The sequence below is a fragment of the Gopherus flavomarginatus genome, chromosome 10, assembly GCF_025201925.1.
Source record: "Gopherus flavomarginatus isolate rGopFla2 chromosome 10, rGopFla2.mat.asm, whole genome shotgun sequence".
Classification (NCBI taxonomy): domain Eukaryota; kingdom Metazoa; phylum Chordata; order Testudines; family Testudinidae; genus Gopherus; species Gopherus flavomarginatus.
Genome location: NC_066626.1, coordinates 70,111,537 through 70,136,702, shown reverse-complemented (window position 1 = coordinate 70,136,702; position 25,166 = coordinate 70,111,537). Strand labels below are relative to the sequence as shown.

At 44.8% G+C, this 25,166-nt stretch overlaps 1 protein-coding gene across 2 annotated transcripts in view; it reads right to left on the bottom strand.

Moving 5' to 3' along the window:
• Positions 1-1,762: 1,762 nt before the first annotated feature.
• Positions 1,763-25,166, bottom strand: part of ITGB5 (integrin subunit beta 5) — a 111,205-nt gene continuing 87,801 nt past the window's right edge. Inside the window, exons 11-15 of one of the 2 annotated variants that reach the window (XM_050917024.1) lie at positions 12,840-13,062; positions 11,492-11,595; positions 6,472-6,588; positions 3,275-3,441; positions 1,763-2,373 (exon numbers count right to left, since the gene is read on the bottom strand). In XM_050917024.1, the coding sequence (XP_050772981.1) occupies positions 2,278-2,373; positions 3,275-3,441; positions 6,472-6,588; positions 11,492-11,595; positions 12,840-13,062 (707 nt within the window). In that variant the 3' untranslated portion in view covers positions 1,763-2,277. The other variant, XM_050917025.1, reaches the window with a different exon arrangement.

The following is a 25,166-nucleotide window of genomic DNA, read 5'->3' as shown; positions in this document are numbered from 1 at the left end:
CATTGAGCACTGCAGTGCTGGCACCTTGGCAGAGCACAGCTTTTGTCCGGCTGCAAGGCATGCACGGGTGCAGCCAGCAGCAGCAGGGAGGCAGTAAAAGGAGTCTCGTCTCAGCACATCAGGGCAGAGTTGCCCTCTGGAACGTCAGCTGATCTTTACAGGATGACTGAGCTCATGTGCCCGTAGGAGCCACACAGCCACTGGTACCCTCTGAACTGCTGCCCAAGGAGTCGTGCCAAACCCTGCCCCCTCTTGTGCAGAAAGATGGCATCGTTTCTGTTGCCGCTAGAACTGCCGTGAGTGCGATAGAGAAAGCCGAGCCTCTGCATCCCTGAGTGTTTTACACCTTCTTGTAGCCTGAAGAGAGGCTCCTCACTGCACCAGGCTTGGGCTTCCTGGACACCACCTGCTGGCTCCTGCCTGAGAGCTGCCAGCTGTTGCTCTCTGGCTGCCGAGCCCCTGGTGCAGTGTTGACCTTTCAGACGTCCCCTGGCACTTAGGGTCTGGCTACACAGCTGCTGGGAGGTGGAATTCCCAGCATGGGCCAACATACACATGCTAGTGCCTAAAAATAGCCATGGTGGCATGAGGGGGCAGCTTGGGCTAGCAGCCCAGGTACATATTGATGTGACATGGTGGCTACCCATACGTTCATGATACAGCAGTTTTCATATGAGCAACTCTGTAATATTACCACAGTTTGTACAGCCCTTTCCACCCAAATGATCACAGAGAACTGATTCCCTTCTTCGCCTTCCACCCTACCCCGGCCACAAGCATGGACCCACCTCCTCTCCTGACTCCCTGCTGCTCGGTTCTCAAAAATGAGTCATTCAGGAAGGTCTCTGCAACCACAGCTTCCACTGATGCGGACAGGCTGCAGTTTGCAGAGCTGCAGCAATCCCTGCTCAGCTATTTTTAGTAGTATCCCTTGGGATCCTTCAGCATTTCCATTAGAGCACAGGGCAGGGGGCTGTAAACATCCTGAAGGCGAGTTGTTTATGGTGAGAAAAATAAGTGCTGCTGTTTACATAGGCAGGGGAAAAAAAAAATCAAAAGGGGATGCCTGGGACCATGACCCATTTCCAGAGGGAAAAGCAAGTCAAACCAATGACAATCATTTGTTTGTGCTTTTTCCTGGCACATTTCCTGCCGTTGACTAGCTCAGGGCAGAGTGACAAAGTCAGCAACACAGACCGGAACAGTGGCAGCTGTAGTGTCTTGTATGTATTTTCCGCCGCCAAAGGCCTGCTGCAACATTCAGATTGGGCCAACATTGCAGCAGTCAGATGGAATAGCTTAAACCCTGCGGCAGGGACATGGACAGGAAGCTTCAGTCTCTAAAAACCATCAGCCATTTGGTACCAAAAGCACAAGCCATTACCCCACTGCTCGCGGAAGAAGACTGCATTTGTAAGTACCAGGCTGTTCTAGCCTCTTGCATAACACAGGGCAAAGAACCTTTCCATAGGCTTCTCCCAGGCTGCCCCTTCCATTTAGCAATACGGGAAAGCCGGGCTGGCTGCAACAACTGTTTGTGTCCCACACACCCAGTTGAGAACCCCGGCACTAAGCTGACGTGGGATGTTTGCAGCAGTCGCCATGGCTGCAATTGCTTTTTTGCATTCACTTCAATGTATAGCTCCGCTTATAAGAGTTTAAAACGGATCCATTTATGCTTACAAGAGTTAAAAGCAGCTGCCTTCCAAAAATGCATTTGCTGTGGGGAATGCCAGGGAAACACTGGACGATACTGATAACATCATATATGCACAACAGTTTTATTTTTTTAATATAAAAATGATTCTAAAGCCTGCAGAACACCTGGGTCCTAGTTTTTTACACAACTGCCTCCAACACCTCGTTTAAGCTAATTTGCCCCTAAAGACTTGCAATGGCACGGTCTCCCTGAATTTGGCCTAGTCACCTCTTCTACCGGTATATGTCTGAAGCTGCAATATGGCACTTGTTTCGCTGAGCTAGACGGTTTAAGGTATCCAAGAAGCTGGGGTATGAAGAGTTCCGCACCTCTCAGAGTCAATGAGCACCAGCAATGAGCCCAAGAGCATGTCTTTGTGTCCAGGAATCATGCAGCACATGCCCTGCTGAGCCACTTGTCTTTACTGTGCAAATAACAGCCTTCTGTCAATGATCAGTCTTGTTTTAAAGGTATTCTCCACTGAAAAGGATTCCAGCTTCAATTCAGGAAGCAGCAATGAAGTCAAGCAATTGTCCACAGCACTCCAGTTCTGGTTGCATCAGATGTCTCATATGCAGTCAATCAATTGTGCCATTATAGGACTTACTTAGCTTGTTGAATGTGAAATCTAAGCTATGCGTAGAAATAGGCTTTCGGTAAAGAGGATTGGATGCCTAAAACAAAATCCAACAGAAAAGAATATGAATGACAGTAACACTGATAGGAAACCACATTTGCTCAGAGATAAAAATCTCCATTTGGCTTTCTCTGGAATGTGTTATTCAAATACAAACAGAAACTGGGTTGCTGTGGTGTCCTCATAGCAAACCTGGTAGCAGATTGCACCAGTGTTCCATCTAATTCAGTATCCTGTCTCCTAATTCTAAGAGAATTTCCTAGAACCTAGAGCAGATAAGGTTCAAAGGTAAGGCAAAGCAGCGAACACAGGAAAACCTGCAGAAGCCATTTCCTTATTGACATTTCCAATTGACAAAGCTAACCAGGATGGGGCAGAATCACCACAAAAACCATCTTATAGTTTCATCAAAAGACAATGTACATTTTAAGTAACAGGATAATCTTCTATGCAATTACAATGGGCTTGCTCAAAGTTAGTACTTTAGTCTGCAATGGGTAGTTACACTCTAGACTGTAAATTCTGTCTCCTAACGTGTGGGTGTACAAAATCTAGCACAACAGAGCCCTGATTTCAGCTGAGGGATCTACTATTGTAATATCAATATTAAAATTGAAGACTGAACAAAACATTGCCGAGTATTTGGATATTCCCTTATGCAGGGTGCAGCATTATTCCCTTATAAGGAGCTGCAATTAACCAAAGTAAGAGCACTCACAGCTCATTGGGGCCAGGCTACCCCAGCCCCACCCTGCAGCACACCTGCGTGAAGCAGGGCACAATTTTGCCAATAGCCTCTTCATATCAAGTCAGACAAGTCTTCCTTTAAGTCTGACACTCTCATCATGAGCGTCCATGTGCCTTATGGCCCCCCCATCCTCAATCCATGAACCTTCTCCAACCCTACCCCTATCCCTACCCCATGCAGTGCCTCTCACCATTTCATATCTCGCCCGGGAGCGTTCGCTTTGGAATCTGGCAAACTCCCGTCTGTCGTGAATGGTGACAAGCAGCTTCCAGACAACCAGAAGTACAATTCCTATCAGTAAGATGATGCCCACCACGGCCAGCAAGATGGTCAGGGCGTTGGGTGCAGAGCCACACTCTAGTGAGGAAAAAAAGAAAATCAGCTTCAGTGAGGGACATGCCCTAACATAGGATGTGCACTGGGTAACGTTAGACCATTCAGATGCAGGGAGCAGAGAGAGCGAGAACTCCACGGACTAGGATGGAGTCGCTCCTGATTTACACTGTCACAAGAGATTTACCTTGGCGTTGTCCTTTCTATCTGAAGTTTTAAAGCGATTTTCTCTAACACAAATAGGAGAAATTGTGCCCCATTGACGTAAATCACAAAACTCCCATTGACTTCAATGGGGTGCGAATTTCACCCAACATTTGTTTATGATCTACTGCACTGCTGTCAGCAACACCAGCCACGTTTCTGTAATGCAGGAGGACCCAGTGCAAGCACAGAGGGTTAAGGGCTGAGTAAAACTGACAAAGTGCCAGGAGCAAGTGGCTGTTTCAGCTCCTGAACATACTGAGCATGAAAATAGGAGATCATTAGAATCATTAAGCGAGTCTATTAAATAATGGTTAATCACTCTGCTATTTCAATCAGGCATAAGATGCTGCAAATGTAAATTTTGCAGTTTCTTGAGGCCAGGTCCAGAATGGCTTATGCCTCAGGAGATATGTGCAGAATTGCTAGCAGCTATTGTGCCATGCTGATCGGTTCATTTCACAATACCACAAGGGTGTTTGTTTGGGAAAATGGCTTGCAGCTCATTAAAGGAATAAACACTTCACATGCCAGAAACACAGCTGCCTTCAGCCATGGTCTAGAGCAAAGGTAGGCAACCTATGGCACGGGTGCCGAAGGCGGCACACGAGCTGATTTTCAGTGGCACTCACACTGCTTGGGTCCTGGCCTCCAGTCTGGGGGGCTCTGCATTTTAATTTAATTTTAAATGAAGCTTCTTAAACATTTTAAAAGCCTTGGTTACTTTACATACAACAACAGTTTAATTATATGTTATAGACTTACAGAAAGAGACCTTCTAAAAATGTTAAAATGTATTACTGGCACATGAAACCTTAAATTAGAGTGAAAAAATGAAGATTCGGCACAGCACTTCTGAACGGTTGCTGACCCTTGGTCTAGAGAGACCAGCAGGATCACATGCTAGTGGACACAAACAATATATGCTACTTGGGCCAGGATCAGTGTTTGGAAATAGAAAAAAAAGATCTATAGTTGCTGTGGTTTATGAACAGGAGCTTATGAGCAGGAACACCGAGAATCTCACAATTAATTCAGCTGGCAGGTGACTGTATAGGGGCTGTATCTGGAAACTCAGCACACTGGATGCTTTTAGATTTGACAATAGATATTTCTGATTTCTTCAGCCAGGTTTGTGATAAAGTTTTGCAGTCATCTTAATGCCAATATCAGAGAGGAGCACAGGCCATGAAACTCAGCATTTGGATCAGGGGTGTTGGGTCTCTGGCCCAGAAGTGAGCTCCTGGCTGGGTAGACTAGCCCCCGGCCCCTCCTCCCCTGCAGCCTCAGCTTGCCGTGCTGCCAGCGCTCTGGGCGGTGGGGCTGCAAGCTTCTGCCGGGCAACGCAGCTGCAAGAGCCATCTAGAGTGAGCGATGGTGTGGCTAGCTCCAGCTGGGCACTGCGGCTGCCAGTCCTGGTGCTCTGAATGGCATGGTAAGGGGACGGGAAGTGGGAGGGTTGGATAAGGGGCAGGAGGTCACGGAGAGCAGTCAGGGGACAGACAGAGGTTCTGGGGCAGGAGGGTGGTCAGGGGACAGGGGGTTGGATAGGCATGGGAGTCTTGGGGGACCTGTCAGGGGGTGGATAGGGGGCGGGGCAGTCAGGGGACAGGGAGATGGGGAGGAGTTGGATACGGGGTGGGGTCCCGGGGGGATGGTTAGGGGAAGGGAGTCCTGGGAGGGGGTGGTCAGGGGACAAGGAGCAGGGGGAGTGGTTTGGATGGGGGGGTTCTGAGGGGGTCAGTCAGGGGGCAGGAAGTGGGAGGAGGCAGATAGGGGGTTGGGGCCAGGCTGTTTGGGGAGGCACAGCCTTCCCTACCTGCCCCTCCATACAGTTTCAGAACCCTGATGGGGCCCTCAGGCCAAAAAGTTTGCCCACGCCTGCTCTAGTCAATGCATTTTAAATCATCTAGATTCCTTTGCTCTCTTCAGGACTGGCTTTTAGCCCAACCAGTTCAAGCAGCTGTTTGGGGACCCACACAGTTAGGGGCTTTGTGCCAGCTTGGATGACAGGTTGCACCAATTTCCTGCCTCTTCTCCTCCCCCTCATGCAGAACTAGAGACTGAAGTAACTCACCTCACCTCCACTCTGATACCACAATGGAGTCACGCGCCCAAAATGATTGTGACCCTTCACTGCTCCTCAACTGTCCCCCACTGCTGTGTCTCCCCTTTCCCTCCACTGTCTCGTGCTCTGCTGCACATTTGGGAGGGAAATCTCTGTCATGTGTGCTCTCTCAGACTTCTCCCTCTCCTCAGTGGTGTCTCTCCCAGAACCCACCTCACTCTTCCTTTTGGTGCCGTATCTTCCGAGTACCCCTGCTACCCTAGCTCAAAAACACACCTCATCATGTCTCAAGGAGGCTGATACTAAGTCTAGGGACAGGCAGAAACAAGGCAGCACGCACGCACAATACCATCATACAGCCTCTCTCTACCCCATCTTGGTGGCCTTGTGACAGATTTATGTTGCAACAGGCTCCCTACTGTGGGAGAATTTAACAGCAGGACCTGGAAAACGGCCTTATGTGGGACAGTAGAGATATATGGGTGTAGGACCAGAGGTGGCGGCACTGACATGCTGATTTTCCGCTCCCCATCTAACCCAGCTTAGAGTTCCATGAACTGTAAGGTCAGCCTGGACTCAGTTTCCCCAAACATCGATCTTAGTTTCCTTAAAAGCCTGTTTCGGAGGAGGACTCCAAGCTTTCTCCTTACCCAGAATCTGCTAATGCCGCTATTACTGGGGAGCAGTTAGCCCTTCTAACAAGCAGGCACATTCAGCAGCAGCCTAGCATCTCTTAGGAGCTGGCATCTTATAACAAAACAAAAAACAAATGCAGAAACAACCTGGCTTTTTGAGGACAGTGAGATTGGACTTTCCACTGGGAAGTTCCGAGTAGGTGAACTTCATCACACAGTCATTCACGGGGTAGACACACAGGACCGAGTGCTGGTCATCTGTTTCTGGAATGAAATGAAAAACATTCCTGAGGTTCTGTTAGCAGTGTAAGAGCCCAGTGCATCTCAAACATACGTTAAACACTGAAGACATTCTCTAGTATTTGGTGGTATGGCATCTCCACATGGTGATATAATGTTCAGACATTTGTTGTTCAGCTGTTTTCTTTCTGCAGGAAGAAAAGCCTCTACCATTCAAAGATCTGGCCCCAGAAGTGGATGTGTTTTCTGGAATTCTATAACTCTGGGGACTTTGAATTCCTTTAAATATGAGGAGCTTCCTGTTGGTACATATGGTGCACATTATGGAACAATTCAAATAGCTGAAATAGAAGAAACCATTAACACTAGAGGGAAGAAAAAAAACCCACAACCCAACCACGGTACCTTAGCTTTGTATCTATCATCTGGACGCTCTTCTATGAATACAAGTAAATGGCTGTGAAGGAAATGTTTGGGTGGGTTTAGCCTACTTCATACAAACAGAGAAATTAATATGGGTCTCTGAAAGAAGGTCAAGCAAATCAGAACCCTTGAAAAATCCCTTTGCAAGTTCAGCAGCACTTCCCTTCACATACTGGAGGAGTTGGGGAAAAATACAAAACAAAGAGGGCCTGGAAATGAGCGCAATCTGATTGTGATTTGTGGGGAAGGTTGAGGTTTAAATAGAACAACAGAGCACTAGCAAACATGAAGATTTGGAGAGATGAAAATACTCAGTGCTGACATCCTTCAGTGACAGGCACTCTACAGATACCCACATGGCCACATCAGAGAGCCAATGTGGTCTGGTGGGCAGGGCACCATCTTGAGCATCAGGAGAATGGGGTTCTAATCCCCTGCTTACTACATGACTTTAGGCAAGGCACTTCCCCTCCCAGCGTTTGCCCTATTTAGGCTGTAAGAGATGGTCCTTGCCCTGGAGATCTCACTACGGGTATGTTCACCCTGCAAATCAGCGGTGTGATTGCAGCTCGAGTAGGCATGCCCATGCTACCTTTAATCTAGCTAGTGTGGCTAAAACGCAGCAGTGAAGATGCAGTGGCACAGACCCCCCCCATGGCTAGGAACATGAGTACATCCCCAGGGTTCCAGCCATGCTGATGCCCGGGCCACCACTCACTCTTTTTAGCCATGTTAGCTAGATTAAAGGCAGGGGGCGTATCCCAAGCTGCAATCACACCTCTGACTGCAAGGTAGACATACCCCGTGTGTTCCTACAGTGCTTTGGTTGGGATTTCTAGGCACTAGCGTAACACAAGTAATAATTAACGATCACGCACACAAATATTTTGAAGAGGTTAAACCTGCACTCAGTGGTGCATGTAACAGGAAGATACTCAGGGCAAATATAAAAACTGACATGATGTTTCCCTTTGACAGTACCATCCTTTGCAGGTTAAAAAGGCAGCCATTTTTCTTTTCCTTTCTCTTAAATTTGGAAAGCTGTGAATAAAGTGATGGATATCAGTCCAGCAGCAAACTGTTGACATAAATGAGGATGTTAGCAAAACCACAATCCATTGCTCAACTTGCATTCCAAATGTGCTAAATTGTTTTATCTCTGGAAACAATCAGGAGGTTTATTTTTTCAAGACTGAGACGGAAGTGGTGGGTGGGGGCGCAGGGGGAGAGAGAAGAATAAGTTGAGGGAGAAAAGATGAAAGTGGAGGAGTGGCAGGAAATTAGAAGACTAGTTTGAAGTAGGAATTTGTTTTGGTTTTTTTAATGTACCACAGAAGAAAGAGCAGGCTGTTTGTGCTACTGCTGCCATTATAACTAAAAGGTCTGTCCGTGGTTTCTTTGGAAATCTTGTCATTGCAGGGAAGTTATAACATGGGTGCAAAATAATCAGTTTGATTTCAAATGTGCTGCCCTGGCCAGTCTCAGTTCCAAGTAGAGCTTTGTAGCGTTTAAAGCAGAGGGCTGAATTCCATGTATAATTAAGGTCGGTGAACTGGGGTACAAATTGCAGAGTATTCACGGTTCCCCTTCGATCCCCACTGAGGTCAGTGCGAGGTTTGCACCATCATCAAGGGTAGAATATAGCCTTCATGTACCAACTAAGCTTGTTGGCTGGGATTTGCAAATGAGCAGAAGGGAGTTAGACACCCAAATCCCATTAATTTGAAATGAGAGCAGGACAGCTAACTTGCTTAGGCACCTTGAAAATCCAGGCTACAGTTACCATTGCTAGTAGTAGCTGCTGAGTGCCTTACTCTCAGATTCAGTATCAGTGGGAAAATGACCACATTTATGAGCCTGCTACTTCACCCTATTAGTTTTCGTCCTTCTGCATTTCCTCTGTCTCCCTTCTCCTTTCTGTGTGAGACCTGGCCTCACTAGAGAAATGATTATCCCTCCGTTAGAGTAACTGCTGCTAACCGTGCAGTGATACAGCTGCATCCACGTTAACACTGGTGTAAGCAAATCTCAACTTTCCAGCCCTTAACAAGCATCTGTAATGTGCACTATATAGTGTGAATATACCGTCAGCCAGGGTTTGGTCTCAGTTTTACTAGGCTTCAGATCCTCTAGTAATTGAAATTAAAAAAAAGTAATAACGAATAAAAGCACAGTTTCTGGCCAAAACAAGAAAGTTTAAAACTAAACCTTGGCTGTTAGTTGTCCTGCCCCGTCTTCCAAAACAGCAGGGGAGCTCGCAAACCACAGGCATGATTCTGTGCTTCTACCCAGCGCCATCTCACAGGGTGCAAGTCAGCACAAAAAATGTGGCCACGTGTGTTGAAAGACTTAGGCATGAGAGTGGAACTTCAACCTACACCCCTGCGTTTTCAGCCTTCAAACAAACACCAGACTAGTCACGTGGAAGAAGCTTTTTGTGAAGAGGCTGGAGGGATTTAAAGTGGCCTGATGACCTTGCAGCTTTTGCAGTGAGCTGTTATTAAATGTGGTGTCACAGACCCAGTGTTCGAATCTCTTGGTGCTTGTAACAAGGCTGGAAATAATATGGGAAGAGGTAGGAACCCCACTGCTCACGTTGTTTAAAACTAGCTCAAAGCATTTCAGAAGGGAACAGACACTGGATGGCAGACTGGAGGAAGCTGGAAAAGGACAAGGTTACCTATCACATTTTCACCACAAATTTCTCTCCTTCCCACCTTCACAGACTCAGCAAAAAACAGTTAAAAAAAGTTACAAATGTGAAAGGTTAGAGACGACTTAATTTATCTGCTCATTCAGACAAGGCCGTCCGTTCCACCCCAACGTCCTCATCTTTCTGTGCCAAGCCCCTCCCTTAAAGCTCACTTCTTCCAAGAGGCCTAGAAAACATCCCACCTCAATGAAGTGTTCATATTACAGACACAAGGAGGGAGTGTGCCAGAAAAAAAAACAACACAAAACATGTTGCTCTAACACAGGGGCTGACAGCCTTTCAGCAGTGGTGTGCCGACTCTTCATTTATTCACTCGAATTTAAGGTTTCGCGTGCCGGTAATACATTTTAACCTTTTTAGAAGGTCTCTCTTTCTAGAAGTCTATAATATATAACTAAACTATTGTTGAATGTAAAGTAAATAAGGTTTTTAAAATGTTTAAGAAGCTTCATTTAAGATTAAATTAAAATGAAGGACACCCCCCCCCCGCCGGACCAGTGGTTAGGATCCGGGCAGTGTGAGTGCCACTGAAAATCAGCTCGCATGCCATAGGTTGCCTACCCCTGCTCTAACAAGATACTTGCAAACTCTTCCTGCTCAATCACTTTCCATTGGGTTGCATGCTGTTCCCCTTACTTCCTGTATTAACTATAGCCTAAAAGCACATAACACAACTCAGGTGGTCTTCATATATTCTTTACTCCTAGGTCATTTGTGCACTAGGGTAGCCCCGGACAGTGTAACTTCATGGCTGCCCTAAATATTGCTGGCTGTTAACAGTTCTTCAGGGCAAGGCTCTTGTCCTCTTACCTCTCTATACTAGGCCTAGACATCCTTGGTATTATGTATATAAAAATATCTTTTAAAGTAATTTTTGCTTCACTACATGGCCAAAGCTTCTGAATCATGAAACATTTCTCTTGCTGAAGGATTCATTTGACTGGGATCTTGGCAAGTTTTGGCAGTGCAGACTGGTATGGGTGTATCACTTAACCAAGACAGCTTCCTATTAACTCTATGGATCACAATGTAACCAGGCATGTGAGTTTTGCATCGTCCCTGTCTTCATAAACTCTCCCATTTACTCCTGCCTCTGTAACAAAGCAGAGAAAAATCTAGGTGTATCTCTAAGACCTTCTAGAGGGAAGAAAGAGTGTAGACTCCCACAAGGCAATTAATTGAGTATGAAATTTTACTTAATAAAACGTTGATTCAGAAGATAAAGCCAACATAGCAGCAATCCTCAAAAAGAAAGCTGACAGCAAAAGTGCAGCCAGTATGACTTATGTAAATATCTGGAATAGATACATATTAAAACCAAACAGAGAAACCTATTTGATTAACAAAAATGGTTCTTCACTATTAAGAGATTAGGTAGAAAACTGGTTGATTTTACTTTTAAAAACAAATCAGTTGCATGCTCATAATGTACACGGGAATTGAAATGCAGTGTTTAGATTCTGAATTCCAGATCTAATCTGAATCTAGTAACATCTACTGTGTCAAGATTACAAGTGTTATGTGTAGCTGATATGGATAAGAGAATAAACCCAGCACATGGTAAATAGTTGGATCGGGGGTGTATGTTGTAACAGTGAAGAGATTATAACCTGGAGGTAGAAAAATGGATTAGCCTTTCTAAATTCAGATTTTTATTTGTGACCTACTTTATGGAAAAGCTTCGATGCCAATCAGGGTAAATACAATTCTTTGCAAAGACCAGCTAAAGCTATCCAGTTGCAATAGCCTCATGCCTGAAGTTCCCATACGGTACTGCTGTACATTACTTACTGAGGACATCCACACGTGTAATGATCTCATCCTTGCAGTGTTTTGGGCAGGTTTGGTTATCAGCCAGCCCTCCTGAGTTATGTAACATGCACTCAATGCAGTCCCTTCAGGAGGAAGACACAAAGAGAAAGACTAAACATCTTTGAAACCACAGGAACATTCAGACCTGCCACACAAACTGTTTGCCAAAGGGAATCTTGACCTGTTAATCCAAAGAGTCAGGGGCATGCGCAAGAATTTAAATGTTACTGCTTTGGGTGGGGGGGTGGATTGTGGAGGGCACGGAACTCCTCTGGTTGGGAGAGACAGCAAACTCCCCCTGCTCCTGGGCTGCGGGGGGAGAGCTCTTCGACACAGCCCAGGAGCAGGAGGAGTTCTGCATCCCCCACCGGCTATTGGGGGGGGTGCCCCTGCTTGCCCCCCTTGTGCATGCCCCCGCACATAGTCACACATCTGCATCATAAAAGAAATAGAAACCTTTTGGCCCAGCGTCTCCAAATTAAGGACAGATTAACCCTGGAGGTGGGGCTGAATTGCAAAGTTCCCTGGTTGTCTGGGTGTGTTTGTATTTGGAACTTTGGTGTAACCCCCTACAGCAGCCCTGAATGTTCTCTCATCTCAGGCATTTGGGGATCTAGATTTCTTGCGTGGGACCATCTCGGAAATGGCTGAAAGCAGAAAAGACGGACACCATAAATATTTGTTGTGAAGCTACAAGCATTTAAATGATCAAAGCAGCTTTTCCAGTGTATTTTCAGTCTCTTAAATCATAACCATCCCCTGGCATCCTAGTGCTGTCTCCGTACCACATAGCAAGATGCATTGAAATGAAACCCTTGCTCCAGGCAGGGGAAGCAGATCTGTTTGCCAGTAATTACCCAGTAGAACCCGCATTAGAACAAGGCATGAAATGACCTGTATTGGTCACTTTCTACCAGGCTCAAACTGGTTTGCAGGAAAATTTCCCAGAGAGGCATCTGGACACCTCCAGCCACATGCTAACAATTCCCCAGTGCCGTCCCATAATTCCCTGTGTGCCCAAAAGGACAGGCAAATTCTCCCACAATTCATTGGAAAAGACTTAGAGTGGTGCAGCATACTGCTGCGCAAAGAACCACGGGAGCCAGACGTCCTAGTGACACACACATGGGGGAACACAGGGCAGACACTGCTTACACCTGGGCTAGGCTAACCCAGGTGCCATCTCTGCAGTGAAGGCATACCCTCAGGCAGCCGATCCAACCTGAAGCAGTGATAGAGGCCCCTTATTTGAAGGACTTCTGAAATCAAACACAATTTCCTTTCATAATGCAAAGTGAGCCATTCATGGGCACAGTTGGTGAGGTACCTTTTAGTGCTGCAGGCACCTGGGCAGGTAGGACATTTCTCGCACGTCTCTCCAAAGGCTCCGGGCTCGGTGCATTGGCATTTCCCACAGACACAGTTGCCTCTGCCACTGCACATCTGACTGTCATTCGAAATGCAACGGTTAGTCTCTGTTGAGCAGTTGCAGTTGTCTCCGATGTAACCAGCATGGCACTTGCACTCCCCACAGTGACAGTCTCCATGGCCTAAAGATAAGCGATAACAAGCACAAACAGCAGACTTCAGTCCAAGTGACCAGACGTGCTACTCGGGAAAAACCTGGGGTTGGGATGCAGTGACGCTGCTGGAGGTAAAAGGAACAGGGAGGCATCAGTAACATTCTTGATGTTCCCGAGCTAAAGGGAGGGAGTTAAAAAGATAAAAAGATGAATGCACGACAAGTGCTTAAATATCAAGTTACTTGGGGCCTTAGATAGAAAGTTCTTAGTGTCTAGTTATTGTTCTTACTATTGTAACATCCAGACTGGCCCGCAGTGGCAAAATCAGTCCGAACTTTTACAGCCCAGTGACAATAGTTTTCTATTATAACCTTCCTCTCCAGCCAACATATGACTGGCTACTACAGATTTAATGCTGCAGCCAGAGCAATCAGGATCTGGCCAAAGCATGGTTGCTTTCATCTCTGTTTTCTCTGGATTAACATTTTGGATTCCTAGAGGCCCTTTAAAGTGTTACCCCTCCTATTCTATTACCCACTTATACAGTGATTGACATTAAAGTGCAAACAAAGCCCTGATAGCACCTTTCACCAACAACTCATTGCAGGAATAAAATATTCTTAACTGCTGCAAAGGGGTAGATATATACTTTGCTGTGCCTGTTACTGTCCGTTTCAGATATTCAGGATTCTAGGTTTTCAAAGACGTGCAGAATGGGCCAAGCAGAGTTCCTCTTCCCTCTTCTATTTTTGTAAGAAAAATTTCAGTAGTAGCCTAAAGTTTGTTGCTGAGTCAACATGAAGACTCCAGTCAAGCGAAATGGAGAATTGTTACCCCCTGGTTTAGCATTAGGATTTCTGCTGTTATTGGATCAGTTTTTAAAAGGGGGGGGAAACCCTCAGATAATTTAAAGCCGAGGACAGCTAGAGGTGAAGTTCTTTCAGCTTGCAGAGTTCTTCATTGTTCCTGCCTGGTAAAAGAAACAAGCTAATAAAGGATACGTTTGTTTATATATCTGCAGAGGGCTTTCTAAATGGCCTGAGCATTTCAATGTAAATCCAGCTCTCCCGGTTTACCACAGAGGGAAGCAAAGAAAACCCTTCCCTGACAGTGATTTAAAGCAGAAGGGCCTGAAAAGTAGCAAAAGAACAGCTGAGCCTTTGATTCTTCACACCCCACCTTCCCTGCTGAAAGCTGGCAAAGGTTCTGAAACAACACCGTTAGGAATATTGCTTTTTAACCCAGATGTGGCTAGGTCGCAGCTGCACAGAAGATGATGTTAAAGAGATAGATACTGCTGGGTGCTGGAGAGCTATGGTAGTCAGTATAATCTCGATACTCACTGTACTTAACCAGTGGAAGCTGAAGCAGATACAGAAAAAACAGAGTTTGTGGTCACTTCCCTACAGTATTCTTAGTATAGCATCAGATTTTCCTAATGTACACAGTGTGGCAATCAATGGAACTGCCCTCGCTGGGTTTTATGCCTGGCCGCCTCTTGTCCACATGGCTCAGAAAGAAGAGCTTTCTCTCTCCACCTTTCCCCAAGCTCCTTCTGTCCCTCAGGTGTAGGACTCAGCTTTACTGTAGAGCGATCAAAGATTGTTAGAGTGCTTTTTACAGCACTTCCCTGTTTAATGATGAACTACTGGACACTCACTTCCTATGCTACCTTTTCTAGGCAGATCCATAGCTAGATTCAGATGGGTTCCCCACCACAGAAGGCTGTTGGGAGGACAAACGTATTAGATTGTCAGGTGCTCTCATACTGAGGTGAGGGGCACCAAGATAAATACCATAGATTGATTTAAAAATGCACACAGTGAATCTAACAATTGTTTTACCCTAAAGTTTGTGATGAATTTAGGGTTGCTGGAAATTAGTGGTCCACGCCAGGCACAGAGTGGGCAGCTGCTGTACAAATGCTTCCTCCTCCCCCTGGTCTCTGCAATGGTTTGTGACAAATCCAAATGCCTAGGGTTCAGTCTTTCATGTGACTGGTCCTGGTTTTGACCCTAGGTCTGAGCAGCAGAAGGCTATTGGATTAACCATTTCATAAGCCAGTTCATCATCTTTCCCTCCCCTCTCCTTTAACAGATGGAAATATCTGAGGGCTTCTTTGGGACAGTTTTCCCACATTACAATACACAGAGGGAGCAAATGCATCAGAACAACCCCTGTCCACCCCCCAAATAAATCCAGTACCTCAGATTTAGTTGCCAAAAAATTATCCACCTAACTACAAGTTACATTCCTGTTTCTTAGACACTGTCATTGATGGTCCTTTGTCAACTCAAAGGAGAAGCAGCTGCACCTGCCACTGAAAATACCTCTCAACAGACTCAAAGCACCTTGCTCATCAAACAATGCAGTAGATCTGGCAGCAGTTCCTTGGGTTTGTAAGCATTAGACAAGAGTTCCAATCGTTATAGATAAACGGAGAATGCAATACAGTGGTGCTCCTCCAGCAAAGCCTCCTACTGCAGCTGTGGGACTTGGAGCTATCCTGAAAAGTCAATCATCTCAATGGCTTTCAGTTATTGAAAGTGGAGCATCAAGTTGTCAAGTGTGCGGTTTCATGAATCAACTCGCTGGAAATAATGCTGGGATACTTAACTACTTAACCCCAGGAGGAGGTCGCTTTCAAATGCATATTTTATAATGCCAAACAGGTTGAATATATGCTCATCAGCAAATTAATTACAGCTTCAGTTTCCCCACTGGAAACAGTCTCATGTTTCTCAGACAAGACTGCTAAAAATATATATATGCAGATTCTTCTCTTCACCACAAGCACTCTTATTTCTCTGGCTTTCCATGACTCCTGCATTGGCAGAGGTGCCATGGCACATCTCAAATACAGGAGGTGGACAAGGATAGCTCAGTGGTTTGAGCATTGGCCTGCTAAACCTAGGGTTGTGAGCTCAATCTTTGAGGGGACCATTTGGGGATTGGTCCTGCTTTGAGCAGGGGGTTGGACTAGCTGATCTCTTGAGGTCCCTTCCAACCCTAATAATCTATGATTCTATCTCAAATACAGGCACTAGAAAACAGGAACATCATTTATCTTATATGCCCCAAAGCCTCATAAGGAGCATTCACACAGCCCCATCATTTGCTTGAGACTAAACTCGCTACTTCAAACTATTACAAGCCATAGGGTGCCCGCATGTTTATTATATTCTCTCCAAATGCAACCTTCTTCCTCTCCTGTACCTGATATTGATAAGGAATCTGTTATCCAGGAGGGGCAGAATTCCTGAAACCTTGGAATTCTGCATGGTATTTGCATTTCATAGTAAAAAGGTTTGAATGCTTCCAGCCCCATGTGCCTCACTGACATATGTTAAGTGGCCAAGGATTTATTACTGTACATAAGATAATGTCTATGGCAAATTATTCCAGGACCCTGACTCTAAAGATAAACCAAGGAATGGGACAGCTCATCAGGAAAGGCTCTCACTTCCAAACTGGGAATGTAATCTCAGACTAAGAGAGGAAGGTGTATTTTAATACACCTCCGAGCTAATAAAGTATCATGGCGCAGTTTTAATGTGTACAGTATTTAAAAAAAAATCTTTGGTTTTGAATGTAACCTACTAGGGTTGGTCTGTATAGCCAAAGAGATTAATTGGATTTTCCAGACATAAAAAGACATTTTCTTCTGTTCCATACCTGAAATTAAATTATCTTAGACTCTTCAAGTCTCCAGATAAGACTAGGAAATGAAATGTTCTCTCTGAATTTGCCCTTAAACATCAGAGATTATTAATTGGAAACCTCCATTAAATGTCCCTGAATAAAGCTGTCTAGCTGATCCGTGTGCTTGACAAACTCCGCTGCAGTCAAAAGAGAAATCCGGATGAATAAAAGTCTTTAACTTGTCAAAATGCCCCTATTCTGCATCTCTGTAGGATTCATCACTAACTCCTGTATAGCTGTGTCATAGATCAGAGTCTGGGAACAGAACAGCATAGGCAGTTTGCTAGAGAGGAGCTGCAGTGCCCAGCGCTGTTTAGGGAACCCCAGTATGTTTCACTTAATACAGCAAAGAGGCCAGTTGTACGGCCTGATCTTTAAAGATGCTGAGCACCCACAGCTCTCAGGAAAGCCTAAGATGCAGGCGCTCTGCACTTCTGAAAGCCATCCAGTCCTGCTTTGTGTGTGCTGCACTAACATCAGCCATGCTCAGATCGTCTCCTGCTGTTACTTAAACATTTGGCAGAACATCTACTTGTCCTCATTTCACCCACCCACCCCCTTTCTGGGATTCTTGATGAGCAAACAAGGGCCATCCAGAAGGCTCCCCCACCCATGGCTTCTCCTTTTCACGCTGGTGGCAAGAGCACAGAACAAATTAGAAGAATTGGCAGAGTGAGGCTCGGCTCTCTCTGCTGCTGCTGCTTTGGACTGCAAAGTAACATGTTCACAGGAACACATGCTGCTCTTCTTTGGAGAGTGTCTGGGTTCTACAAGAGACCCCTGAAGGGGCTGTAGCAATTAGATTAACAGATATTAGAGATTAAAAAGACTTCCTGGGTCATCTAAGATATGCAAACACACATGCATATGGAGGTCAGTGCAGGATTGTTCCCTTCCCTCCATCAGATTTTCCTGTACTTTGTTTAATGTACAGTTTAATGTTAGAAGTGTCCACCATTTCCCATCGGAAGTTATTCCACCAATCAAGTACCTCTCTGCAGGACCTTTCGCCCAAAATCCAGCCTATGTTTTCCTTTGGGTAATTTCATCCCATGATTCCTAGTAACATCCCCCCTCATACTCTACTCATCCATTACTGTAGATTAAAGAGGGTTGGTTATTTTTTTAAGATGGTACTAAATTTAGTTCCTGACAAATCTAGGTGTGTGCTCCTGTGCTGCTATCGTAGTGCACATGCACAGACTTTGTCCTTCATAGATTCACAGAAGTGCAGGCCTGGAAGGGACCCTCAAGAGCTCCTCTAAGCCATTTCCCCACACCGAGGCAGAATTAAATATACCTAGACCATCCATGACAGGTGTTTATTCAACCTCCAGAGATGGGGATTTCACAACCTTGCTAAGTAACCTGTTCCAGTGCTTAACTATCCTTATAGTTAGAAAGGTTTTCCTCATACTTCACCTGAATCTCCCTTGCTGTAAACTCATTGTCCTAGAATTGATCACAATCCTCTTTATAAAAACCTTTTACATATTTGAAGACTGTTCTCAGGTGCTGCCTCAGTCTTCTTTTCTCAAGACTAAACATGCCCCTTTTTTTTTAACCTTTCCTTATCCAGGTCAGATTTTTATCGTTTTTGTTGCTCTCCTCTGGACTTTCCCCAGTTTGTTCCCATCTTTCTTAAAGTGTAGTGCCCAAAACTGGACACAATATTCCATCTGAGGCCTCACCAGTGCCAAGTGGAGCAGAATTACCTCCCCTCTCTTACATACGATGCTCTTATTAATACATCCCTGAATGACAACTGCCTTTTTCACAGCAGCACCACACTGTGGACTTAGATTCTATTTGTGATCCGCTGTAACCCTCAGATCATTTATGGCAGCATTTCTGCCTACTTAGTTACTCTCCATTTTGTATATGGACATTTGATTTTTCCTTCCAAATGTAGTACTTCGCACGTCTTTATTGAATTTTTATCTACCGTTGTACCTTAATGGCTTAATTTTCCACCAGCCGATGTTTTGGTGAGAAGCAGTTGATGTCCAAGCTGGAAACTAGATCCTTAGGACTATGAAGTATAAATAGATAGATCTTGGGGGCTCCAGGAGATGAATAGTTGAAGGGGAAGAAAGGAGGGTGGTGGAAGACTCTCTGAGGCTTTGAACATTTGGAAAACATAGACCTCTATGTTTGGAAAAGAGTTATGGTTAGAAACAGTGTCTGCTTAGGCAAATAAATGAAACCACTTCCCGCTAAACAATTTCCATGACTCAGATGAGCCACAAGCTTTAGCTTTTGTCTGAGTTCCAAGGGTACAGATCACTGAGTTTTATGCAATGCAAGTCAACTAGCATGCACTGTACTTTGGGTAACAGCAGTCGCTCTGCCGGATGTTTCGCATTGGTCAGAGAGAGCTCAGAAGCAGAGGAAGTTTTCAAAAGGAGGAAGGTATTAGTGTTCACTCCCATGAGCACACGATACTGGTGCTGCTCCAAAAGGCCTGGCAAAGGGAACATGTAAGGAAGGCTGGCATGAACATTCCAACGGGTTACAAGAGGCTAATGGGAACCTGTTTGATGAAGGGGGTCAAAATTCTCTGCTGGCGTAAATGGGTACAGATCCCTGACTTCAGTGGACCTTTTCCCATTTACACCAGCAGGGAATTTGGCTCATACACAAGATAGTACTGAAAAAACAAGGCATGAAAAGGAAAATTGTAGGGCATGCCCTTTGGTGAAACTAACATAGTCCCCAGGTATAGTATAACCTCTAGGAGCGACACCTTCCAGGCATCCTGCCTTTGCATTGAAGTCAGTGGTTTATCATATCTAAAGAGGCAGCACAGAGAGGAGGTGAGCCCCTCAGTGGTTGTCATTTCAAGACAAGTCATTCATTTCAGTCCCAAAGTTAACTACATTCTGCATAAATATGATGTCCCCTTATTTTTATGTTTGAAAATTATTTACATCAGAAATGCAGACCCACGAACCTGGTATTAGTGAAAGAGTCATACGCATTAAAGGAATTAATCCCACAGCCTTCTAAATTTACAGCATGAATGCTTTGTGACTCCCCCCTCTTTTTGGGTCTGTATCCCAGGTGTCCCACATTTGGATATTGAGAGAAACGCAGCTAATTCTGCACTGTTTTCAAGATCCCAGCCACCAGACACCTGTGGCTGTGAAAGTGACACACTCACCCAGTTTTCTCACTTGTTTGGATGCTTTCAGGGGAAATGAGGACTTCACCTAAGGCATGTGGCTTCAGAAAATGCTGTCCCATAAAGCCAACTAAGCCTTACCTCAGGGCACAGTGGATTGCCATAGCTCCTGCAACAGTTACAACCAGACCTTTCTCATTTTATTTCTCTATGCTCATATGTAACTGAAATTTAAACACTAAATAGCACGTGTGTTCATTCTAACATGCAGCACTTGATAAGCAGAAGGCCAAAATAGACAGGTAGGCTGGATTTCTTAACATAAAATCCTTTGTTTAATAAACTCTTACCATCCTACAGCTCTCCTGCCTTTAGCTGACATTAGTGGATATTCTCTGCTAAGCAAGTAGTGTTTCAGCCTAGCCTTGATCTGAGTCACACGTGGTCTGTTGGTGACAGGTTTAGTGGCGGGGCCTGGGAGCTAGGACTCCTTGGTTCTATTCCTGGCTCTATTCAATTGATTCACTGAGTGATCTATGTCTTTGTGCTTCACTTTACTGGCGTGTTTGGGGCAATGCTTGAAAGCACTTTGAGAACCATATATGGAAGACATTATCCAAGTGCTCACAAGCATTGATATTTTAGTATTAACCCTTTTGAGGATGTCATAATCTCTCTCCTGGGGGAAGGAGGGGACCCACTTCCTCCTCCCACTTCCTTATCCTTCAATTCCCCCTACACTGAAAAGGGCTCTGTGTCATCACAGTCCTTCTTACGTAAGTCTATCCTCATTAATGGAGGTTTTTCTAACGTCTCCCACCACCATGCTATCAGAGAGCCTCAAACTCATCCACATCACTCCTCAGCTCATCCGTAAGGGACTGATAGAGAAGCATAAGTGATTCCTAGAGCTCAGGAGTCTGCCTCCACTAGGTGGAAAAATGTCAAATACATTCCCCCATGCAGTTCTCCGGCTCCTCCCCCATAAACTTTACTTTTCATCAGCTCTGAAGGGGAGTCAAGACTCAAAAATAGTTTTATAACTAAAGGTGACCCACACCTTAAAACTAAGGGGACAGACCTCTTACTTAGATCTCATGCTACTTTTATAACCTTTTTTATGACATTGACTTGGAAATGATTACCTGCAAAAAGACAATATATATGCAAAAATTCTTGGGGAGTATGTGCATTTGACACATGCAAAGGTATCTTTTATGTAGGGTGACCAGACAGCAAATGTGAAAAATCAAGACAGAGGGTGGGGAGTAATAGGAGCCTATATAAGAAAAAGACCCAAAAATCGGGACTGTCCCTATATGATCAGGACATCTGGTCACCCTATAAAGTGTGTGTGTGTGTGTGTGTGTGTGGTTCCTTTTATAAATATATAAAATATATATAAATAAAAGGAACCATACAGAAAATGAAGTGTGCAAGAGATTGGAATTTTGCAGGAAGCAGAGGGGATTGTCTGCCTGCAAAATTCCAATCTCTTGCACACTTCATTTTCAAGTGTTGACAAAAGCCAACCCTCTAACCTGGCAGAAGCATTGAAAAATTCCATCTGCAAACACCTAATGAACATGATCCAAAAAGAACTCAGTCTCAGTCACTGAAGCTCACCCCATTTTTTCTTGTACTCCAGTCAGCATGACAAGGAAGGCTGCTTGGCAAAGAGCCATTTTCACTTGGCTCTTACAGACCTTTCCAAATACAGTGAAACTTCTATGGGGCAATTACAGGTTGTCTCCCCCCTACTTACTCCCTTCCCCGCCCCTACCTAGGTCCATTTAGGCTGGTAATAAATGTAATCTTCGCATTGTTGTCATGATCAAGAATCTTCTAAATGTATGCAGCCAGGACCCTGGGACATGTGGTGAACACTCAGTTAGATGAAAGACAGATTGCGGGGCTTGGGAGAGACTACAGAGTTTTAACCCTTTCATTACAATTTATCATGCCATGCCTGTTGGAAGGAAATGCACCTCCACCTTTGTCCAATGTTTGACTGGACTAGCAATGGAACATGGCACAGCCATGGAAAGCTGCACAGCAGAGATGCAGCAATGCAGGGCCATCAGTGATGCTGTTAAATGGGGTAGCTTGAGCGTGCACAGAAAGGGGTAGTTCTCGGTCCCATTCTTTAGTCAAAAGAAGATGCAAATCCAAAACAAGACTCCAGATCCCAACATCCCTGAATGTGGGGGTCCAAACTTTGTGGCTCTATGAAAAAAAAAAAATTCAGGAGGAACACTGCTCTCCCAAGGGAGAAGCACTTAATGCCCCTTGTCTGGACCCCGTGTCTGTGAGAAATACCATGGGAAACTCACCTGGTTCCACATTTTTATATAAACACAAGAGTCTGGGCCAAGTTTGCAAAAGATTCACAAGGTTTGGCATGAGTCTTGGAATGAGTTAAGGTTTTCATTCAAAAAAACAAGATAAACTCCACAGTTTGGGCTGCACCACTTTAAAAACCAGAGACCAACCGACAGAATGCTTCCATCACTACTGTGGCCAAGCATTTAACCCCTTTTCTCTTTAATCTGTGATGGTGTTTAATGCCTTATCGATAACGAAAGGTCTGTTGGAGGATAAGAGGGGGATACCTATGAAAAAGAGGCAGCTGGGGCAGCTTTTTCTGCAGCTGGGTTTCCTAGGGAAGGCTGCCAGATTTCAGAAGGGTTACAAATGGCATCTATACAGATCAGGGTCTGTATGGGGTAAAAGAAAGGGGAAAGTTTCCCTTCCACGCAGGGAGTGGAAACCCTGCCAAGTAAGCTTTGGTCCATTTGGGAAAGAACAAGCAGTCGACTACTGTTCTGCTTTGACAATGAGTCCTCCTTGTGTCACTTTAGAGACTAACAAATTTATTTGGGCATAAGCCAAGATCATGCCATTTCAGAGAGCAATGGTGAGGTGTTACTCTTCTAGACACACAGAGGACCAGTTAAAAATAAATAAATAATGAACTGAAACAAGCACAGAAATATGATTAGTTTCCCAGTGGAGACACCATGCAAAAGCAACGATAACTATGATATTTATGGCATAGTTCATTTAACCTGAAAGGAGACCTAAGCACTTTATAACCTAACATACAAAACTGTATCCAAGATTAATTTTTCCCACTACAATGCAGTCACTTCTGGGGCGAAACATAGCAACTGTTCAACAGGACGCAGCTATACAGCAATCATCTTTGGCCAGAAAGTGAAGACTCCTGGACCCATCTGAAATTGCAGGGAGTTTACATAGACAAAATTTAATCACCAGAGGAGCTGAACTACCCTATTTCTGAGAAAAGGTAACATAGGTTCTTTAATGGCCACAGGTGGTGTCTAGGACTGTAAGGTTTACATTTCATCAGAAAGACGATACCTCCAGCAAATCCACTGACCACATGACGTTTATCATATGTTTAAGGAAAAGACCTACAGAAGCAAAAAAAACATTGTGACAATTTTGGGTTAGTCAGTCTCATTAAACTCTCCACACAAAGCACAGGAAAATAAAACTGTGTGCTAGTAAAGCAGCATTTGAGTAATTGCACTGTCTGTTGTCAGGGCTAGCCCTCAGCCAAGTTGTCAACCATAACTGTTAGAAGTTAGATAAAGCTGACCTTGACCCACTCTACTGCTGGACTGACAGACAAGCTAGTGCCATTCTCTGGTGGGGAAATAAGCTGGGGGGTGCCAGATATGTAAAAAGACCCTTAGAACAAAGGATAAAAAGCTGGAAACTTTGGTTGAATAGGAGAGGCACCATACTAGGAAGGTTAAAGGGGAAAAATCCCTCAAGCTGTCATTTCAGTGTACAGTTGCAGGGAGTGGGGCAAGGAGGGTAGCAAGCTGTATTGCCAAAGGATACAAAGTGAATTTGTGACAGAAGGGCCTCTCAGGGTTCAGTCTGGTTAGTTGTCCAAGCTTCTGAGTTCTGCAAAGTTGGGCTGCAAATATTTGTCATTCTCGTCAATTTAAGCATTTCTGCATATTTAATATTTAGTTCTTCCTCATTCATTTAATTCAATTCCCACTAATCTCTGTGATGCCTGGGTGCAGTCGAGCAGATGACTAGGTATATATGGTCCAATGTGAGAGGTGAGTGTGGGGCCTTGGCCCAGTTATCTGCCCAGTCCCCTTTCCAAGTCCTGTTATTGAAGGGAAAGCAAGAGCAAGGATCCATGCTCTTCCTAGAGCACAAGTTGCTGTTGTGAATGTACCCTGCATAGCCACATGTGGGGAAGCTTATTGTCCACCCCTCGATGGCTGCACCAGGGCCCCTGCCAGTTGTGTAACCAGGGGAAGCTTCTCCAGTCAGCGCAACTGTCCATGGACAACCTGACACTAGCCCGGAGCTAAACATGCTTCATTTTCTTCCTGTGCACAATTCCAGCATGAGACTCATTAAAAAAAAAAACATAATCATTTTTATTTCTGAAGCCACTTTGCTGCAAACCTGAGACGAGGAACCCCTGGCAGCATGCAGCTACCAAACCCAGAGGTGCATATTTGTTCTCTTTAACACAAAGGCTAGAGCTAGAGAAAGGGAGGTGTCTGATTTGTGCAGCACTGCATTGAACATCCCTTGGCTAAATTAATTCCAGTTGTCCCTTCGCACTTACATAGAAACAAAAGACAGAAGAAGCAAAACTGAGAGGGAGATTGAGGGAGAGAAAACCTTATGTTGTTATTTTACTAATCCAGAGTACCTGCATTCCACAGGAACACACAGTGCTGTCAAGCACAAGAGGAGACACCGAACAAGTTTGCAGAGACAGACTCAGAGGCGGAAAGGTTAAGGGGTAAATAGGAAAAAGAAAAACAAAAATAGGGAGGAGGAGATGTGAAGAGCCAAGAAAATGCTGCTGGATTTTTACTGCACCTTATTCAAACTGGTCTCTGTTAGCCAGGCGGTGCAAGATCTACACATTACCATTCCCCAAAGTGGAAATTCTGGCATGAAATATTCCTTTATTTTCTTTACTGTGTGAAGCTGCAAACCTCTATGAAGTGTCGTAGGCCACACAGAGCACATGCACCAGCGTATTCAGGCAGAATGCCCTACGCTGCTAGCCCTCTTCGTGCAGGATCTCAGCTCAGCCACAGGAATGCCTTGGGCCTACGTGACTTGCAGTCTGAAAGGCTGCAAAAGGACATAAAGCAGAGCTGTGCAAATACCAGATTTTTCGGTTCATTAGCAGTTAAAAAAAAATTCATTTCAGATCAACCAAAACATTTTGTTCAACCCAAAACTAAAGGTTTCATTTTTGAGCTTTTTACATTTTTTATAAAAGTGAAAT